The 6,798-nt window shown below is 55.8% G+C and overlaps 1 protein-coding gene across 4 annotated transcripts in view; it reads right to left on the bottom strand.

The window, feature by feature from the left end:
• Positions 1 to 451: 451 nt before the first annotated feature.
• Positions 452 to 6,798, bottom strand: part of VDR (vitamin D receptor) — a 54,678-nt gene continuing 48,331 nt past the window's right edge. For all 4 annotated transcript variants that reach the window (XM_082422612.1, XM_082422610.1, XM_082422611.1 and 1 more), the window contains 3 exons: positions 5,219 to 5,370; positions 4,921 to 5,037; positions 452 to 3,658 (listed from right to left, as the gene is read on the bottom strand). In XM_082422612.1, coding sequence (XP_082278738.1) covers positions 3,399 to 3,658; positions 4,921 to 5,037; positions 5,219 to 5,370 — 529 coding nt within the window. In that variant the 3' untranslated portion in view covers positions 452 to 3,398. The remainder of the gene's footprint in view (positions 3,659 to 4,920; positions 5,038 to 5,218; positions 5,371 to 6,798) is intronic.

Raw genomic sequence — 6,798 nt, 5'->3', positions numbered from 1 at the left:
GGATCCAGCACCTCCAATTTCTCTATCCCAAGGCCTACTTTAGGAATGGGAATCTCCCTTACATCCACTTTAATAGAGAGCTGGCATGACTAGCTGTCATTTGTCAGCCCACTCAGCTCAATAGGAAGCAGTATAGTGTAGCAGGTAATTAATGGCTTCTGGAGCCAGCTGCCAAGGGTTCAAACCCTATCTCTCACTTACCACCACTGTGGCTTTGGGCAAATTATCCCCTCTGCGAAATGAGGGTAATAGTCGTCTATCTCCCCTAGGGTCCTTATGAGGATAAAGCAAGCTGGTTTGCATAAAGCATTTATTTACAGCAGTACTTGCCACAAAGTGCTATGTAAGTATGTGCCATCTTTATTACCATAAGCAGAGCTTTCTTCATTGGTTTATTTGACAAATTTCTGGCAAACTTTTTTTCTCTTTGGAAATCACTCAGGAGGCACTCTTCAAAGCTTTCTTTGCTGCTTTACTCCCAGATTTAACCAGATCTATCGTACGTTCCAAGCTTCCCTGTTGGCCTCATTCAGATTCTCCTACTTCTTCCAGTCGGCCAGAGAAGGGTTTTCCTATCTCCCAGAATCTTGTTTATTTGGCATTTTTGGTACAGACTTTCCTAGCTTTCCAATAATATAGTTTAAAAAGGTTGAGATTTATGAATGTCTACCTTCACATTCTCTCATTCTAAAACAGAAAAGATGATAACATTGTCTCCCAATTCAGCCCCAGGGAACCTCACTTTTTCTCGTCCTCCCAGCTGCTGGACTTCCCTTTAGGACTGGACTGAGCTGTCACGGGCCCCAGGGCTGAGGAACTGGCGTTCTCAGTGGGTCCTGTCATGTTCCCTGGGGAAGGCAGGTCCAGGGGAGCGCCAGGAGGGTGAAGATAGTACAAAGACAGATGTACTTTATTGTTAAGGCAACAGCATTACGCCGAGCTGCGGCAGAGACCCCATCCGGCCAAGGCCACACTGGGGCGGGGGTGTGATTCACATTGAGACACAGGCTGAGGTGTCCCTTCTCCTCCTCCTGATGGGTCAGTGGGGTGACAACCCAGGGGAGCAAGGCAGGGATCTGGGATCTGGACATGCTCTGTCTAAAACCCAGGGCTTCCCCCAGGGATGAGGTCAGCCACGAGGGGAATGGGACATGGCGTCTGAGCTCAAGCATGATATAGTGAAAACAGCACTGGACCCTAAGTCCAAAGTCCCGGTCCAGTCCTGGGGCTGCTTTGAACTAGTTACATGAGCTTGGGTGAGTCACACCTTCTCCTCAGCCTCAGTTTTCTTTAACAAGGGGATTGAACTGGGTCAGAGATTTTCAAGCCCTTTCTACCACTGACTTGACATCTGGACCAATGTGTTCTGCAGCTACAATCAAATCCCAAGGGTCTCTCCCTAATTTGTAAAATAACAACAACAGTAATTAACGTGTAGAATTTTCACAACGGACGTCCTCATCACCCATAAATATCGCTTCATCAGTGGTGCCTACTACCCGCTATATTAGAATGTGGTACCAAGTGGAGCCTGAAGGCAACTCCCATCTAACAGACATCAGACTGAGTCTAAGGACGGTTCTGCAATAGGGACGGTGGCTGTCAGATGAAGAAACACTGGCCAGCAGACACTGGCGGCCGTCGTGAAGGTAAGCTGGTTTGCTCCCGGGGTCTTCAGGGAACAGCGGATGCAGGCAAAGGGGCATCCTGCTGACACCACCTCCTCCAGGCTTAGACAGCAAGCGCAGCTGCACCCCCCAAACTTGAGTATGATCTGAAGGGCCCTCTGTCGCTCCTGGAGGAGCCCTCTCTGCTCTGCTCCCGCATGCCTGCCACCCACACCCCAGAGAAGCCCAGCCGCGTACACGGGCCATGAGTGCCCACCTCCTGAGCTGCTCTGCACATGGGGAGTTTGAGGTTCGGTGCTCCTACCCCGCCCTGCCTCACAGGTCCCTTTTGACGTCAGGGTGTGGGGTGGGAATAAGGAACTACCCCGCCCGACTCCCTCCCCGAAGTGCTCTCACTGACCAGCCACCAGGCCAACCCGCTGTCCCCCGATCCGGGGTGCTGGAGCACTGCCTTCTGCTTCTCCGGGGGACAGCCGTGTTAGAAGCAGAACTAGGCGGGCAGGGAGGGCTTGGGCTTTTGGGGGTCTGGAAATTCCTCTCCCCCATCCCACCCTGCCAGGTGGGAAAGATGAGGCCCCGCTGGTAAGCAGAGCAGCACCTGCTTCTCCAGACTGTTGGCGGGGCTCAGACAGTGGGCTGACCTCTGGGTCACCACCCTTGGCCATCCCAGGGTCAGGCCCCTTCAGCGCCCTCGGCCGCTGCGCAGGGGCTCTGGAGCCTGCGGCCGGTTCTCTCTCTGGGGTGGGAGGTAAGGCACTGGCAGGGTGAGGGTGAGGGTGGTGCCCGCGACCCTCTGAAGCCTGGGGGCCATTCGGTCCTGCCATGTGGATTGTCGGAGAGAGAGCCCCCGCGTCGGCCAACCCCTTAGCTCCAGGCTGAGGAGCCACGGACTTGGCGGCAGGACGGGTGCGGCCTCCATCTACTACTCTTATGTTCAGGCCGGGTTTGCCTGTCCCCTCACTGCCTGGGCCCTGCTCTCTTCCCTCCTTGGCCTCTCAGCACATGGGTTCTGGGCCAGTGGCCCCCGCCATGGGGAGAAAGCCCATCTTACCACGGCTACTTCCGGGGAGAATGTTACCATGGCGATGGGATGAAGGTCGGCACCATGGGGTTAGGCAAATGCCCTTTGGCCAGCAGAGGTGGATGAGGGGAAGCTGTGACCTTCGTCACCTTGGTTTTGGTCCTCCTTGGCAGTGAGTGTCCTAGGCAGGCCAGGGTGGGAAGACAGAGGGAGGAGGCCCCATCTTGGCACACTGCCCTGGGGCAGAACAGGACAGACCGGCAGCAGGATGAGGTGGGGGTCATGGGTCAGTGTTTATCGTGGGTGGGGCGAAGGAAGGGTGATCCCACCAGGCTCTGGACGTGTGGGCCTGGAGCTGGGTGGAGGTGAGGGTATCTCTGTCCCTGAGGAATGGCTGCGTCTCTCCCGCCTGCCTGTTCCCTCGGCACCAGCCAGCAGCCACTTCTGGAGTGTGGGAGGGGGCATCCCCGGGCACGGGCCCACCTTCAGCTTCTGCCCTCGGTCCCCATTTGAGATTCTTTGTCAAATAAGGAGCAATTCCTCATGACTGAGGTCTCGAGGGACTGGGGGCAGCCCGTGGCCTGCAGGTAAGGGGGACCTGGTGTTAGATTGGGCAGGAGAGCGGATGGGCTGGGCGGGGAGGGGGAGTGGGAGAGGAGGGGTTGAACTCCAGAAGGGGTGGGAAGAGCTGCTGGGCACCCGGCCCCAGAGAGGCAACCCCGCCCAGGCGCCAGGGCAGGCTGCCCTGCTCAGGAGATCTCGTTGCCAAACACCTCGAGCACGAGGGGCGTGAGCTTCATGCTGCACTCGGGCTGGAAGGAGAGGGAGCGGTACTGCTTGGAATGCTCCTCGTTCAGGCTGCGCAGGTCCGCTAGCTTCTGGATCATCTTGGCGTAGAGCAGGTGGCTGCCCGGGGGTGGGTGGCGGCAGCGGATGTAGGTCTGCAGCGTGTTGGACAGGCGGTCCTGGATGGCCTCGACCAGCGCAGCGTCCTGCACCCCGGGACGGTCTGTGGGCAGAGAGGCGGGCGGGGAGCTCTGAGCCAGCTCCCTTACCGTTCGGCCCACCCCCCGGCCCACACAGACAGACACCCAGCCTCAGCATCCTCCCAGGTCACTCCTGGATGCCTGCTGACCTGGGACACCACAGTCCTCCCCAACCCCTCGACCACTTCCCAGTGCATTTAGGATCAAGTCTCAGGTCCGTTTGCGGGCCATCTGGGCCTGTCCCCACCTATTCTCTCTCCTTCTGTCTCTGTGCTCCATCTTTCATCAGGACCCCCAAGAGCCATGCTCTCTGCACTCCAGGCTTCACATTTGTGCTCCTTCGGCCCAGAACTCAGCTCTTTTACCTTTGCCTGACTCTTGCTGACCCTTCAGGTAACAGCTTAAAGGACCTTCCTCAAGAAGGCGATTCCTGATGACCCCGTCCCTCCACGCCCCAGACGACCTCAGGTTCCCGCTTCCTGCTATACCCTCTGCAGCATCATGTACTTCTTTATTTTTAAAATAACGTATTTGTTTAATGGCTCTTTCTACACTTCCTGGGAAAGAAGTCTGTGTCCTGGTTGCTGCTGAGTCCCTATGCCCAGCATCGTGCCTGGTTCCTGACAGAAGCCCAGTAAATCATTGCTGAGTGAATGAATGAATGAATGAGTGAATGCTCACTGGCCAGGAGGAGGGGTGCCCATGTCCTTTCCTTGGGCCCCCAGCCCAGGAAAGCGTCCCTGGAGAAAGGCCACTGGCTTGTTCTCTGAACACACTCCCAGTGGAGGCCTTATCAGCAATCCAGCATCCCCAGAACCACAGGACCTCCCTCCTCGGCTTCTCTCCCTCTTCCCTCCCCAAACAGGCAGAAGAGCTCAAGGATCACAGCACCGTGCCTCCAAAATCAGTCAGCTAAACTGTCTGTCAGGCCAGCAGAACCTCCTATCACGCCCCAGGCTTTTGTGCCCTATCCCCAGGGGGCCTCAAGTGTCAGCAGAGGTCAGTCCAGTTCACCCAAGAGCAGAGCTTGAGTACTGTCTGTGGCCTGAGAAACCTCATCTATTTGGTTCCTCAGAATCCCACCCATGAATCACCAATGGTCTTGCTAGGGCAAGGCCAAGGGCAGTGAGGGAACCCTCAACATACACACACCACACGGGCAGGGCAAACCCAGCAAAGTGGGTGTTTCCTTGTTGGTCTCTCCTTGTGCTCACTTCTCCCTCCAAACCTCCCTGCTGGCCTTCAGCGGGACTCCCCCCTTCCCGCTCCCCACACTGCTAGGTACCTGGGGAGACAATGCAGATGGCCATGAGCAGCACGTGCTCCTCCTCATGCAAGTTCAGCTTCTTCAGCCCCACCTGGAACTTGATGAGGGGCTCAATCAGCTCCAGGCTGTGTCCGGCTATGAGAGAGAATGGCCAGCTGCTGTGGGCACCCCCAGGACCACCCACCCCACCCTACCTCCGGCCTGACCCTCACCCTTCTCTCCCTGGTGCTGCCTCACTCCCTCTGATGTGCCTGGTGGGGCCCACGACCCCAGGAGGGGTGGAGCCGGGGCAGGAGGAGGCAGAGCCCAGTCGCACCTTTGGTCACATCACTGACTTGGTACTTGAAGTCCGGGCTGCCGCAGGTCCAGGACATGTCGTCCATGGTGAAGGACTGGTTGGAGCGCAGCATGATGACCTCAATGGCACTTGACTTCAGCAGCACGATCTGGTCCTCAGGGGTGAGGTCTCTGCCAGGGAGGGTGCGGGGGTGGGGGTGGGAAGTCAGGTTACTGGTCAAGACCATCAAGTCATGCAAATCAGTGCAGTGCTTTGACAGATATACACCTGCCAGGTGACCAGCATGTGCCCTGCGTCCTCCATCGAGGAGCTTGCAGCCTGGTTGGAAAGAATGAGACTGTTTCTTGAGGGAGAATGACTTGAGAACTCAAAGCTGTGACCAAATGCCAACCGATGTAGCTCAGCTACTAAGACAGGGAAAACCCAGTGACTTTCCAGGGTCTCCAAGGTTGGAGCAGCCATGGCTCTTCTAGGGTCAGGAAGATAGAGCCTGAAGAAACTCCCAGGGCTATAGCATGAATATGGTCGTCTGCAAAAGCATGGCCAGAGCCATCTCCAATGGCTCCCATGCTTCCTTTCCCTCTCCCTCTTCCTGCCCTTCGGTCCTTCCAGTAGTGAAGTCAGCTCTGTCTCCAGGACGTCTCTGGACTCCCGCTCCCACTGGACTGCTCTGATTCAGAGCTCCATCATCTTTTTCAGTTGCCTCTTACTGGACTCCTGGAGTCAAGTCTCTCGTTCACCTTTCTTACTACTGCTACAGGGACGTGTCACTCCTGCGCTCAGAAATCCCCACTGACTATCAAATGCCCCAGGATCAAGCCCATACGCCATAACTGGGCTCCAACCTGTATTTCCAGCCCCCGTTCCCATCACAGACTCCACCAACCCTCCATTCTAACAACATCGGACTACTCCACATTCAGATGCTAGGCATTCTCATGCCACCATGCCTTTGAACGTGGGACAGCTCCAGCTTAGAGTGCCCATCTTCTGCTCCACCCCACCTTTCTGGTCCTGAGTCCAGTGAGGTCTCCCTTGGATCCCTCCACCCTTCGATTCTCTTCATAGAATTAGAGCCATTCCTTTACGACCTGCTGCACATTGCCTGTAATCCTATTTTGCCCTTTCCCCTTCTTTGCCTCTGTCCTTTAGATACTTGTCTCTGGCTCTTCATCGTAAGCTACTTGAGGGCCAGCACCACCTCTTAATTACTTTAGTGTTGCCCTCACACTGCTCACTGAGCCCTGAGCATGAGGAGAGGGTCAATAGCTATGTGTTGATGAGTCAAAAGGCTCACGACTAGTTCCACTATTCTGAGTCACGAGCTGGGCTTGTCTGAACAATGACAAGGAAAAGGCAGGACCCACAGATCAAATTGCTTCCTCTTTTTCCTCCCTTTCTCTTTCTGTGTATTTCCTCCTGGATATCCTGTCGATGGGCTGTCGTCCCCTGTGGCTGCACTTTGGAAAGTAAAAAGGTGGGAAACGGATATTAACTGATGAGAGTCCCGTATCAACAGGTGATGGATGAGGAGGTGTGAAAGGGCTTGCATGATTAGATGACCACCAAAGGGCCTGCACTGAAGGAAAATCACAAAG

The sequence above is a fragment of the Balaenoptera physalus genome (genome assembly GCF_965194825.1).
Source record: "Balaenoptera physalus genome assembly, chromosome: 13".
Classification (NCBI taxonomy): domain Eukaryota; kingdom Metazoa; phylum Chordata; class Mammalia; order Artiodactyla; family Balaenopteridae; genus Balaenoptera; species Balaenoptera physalus.
The sequence above is the reverse complement of the archived record's forward strand: the minus strand, read 5'-3'. Positions and strand labels throughout refer to the sequence as shown.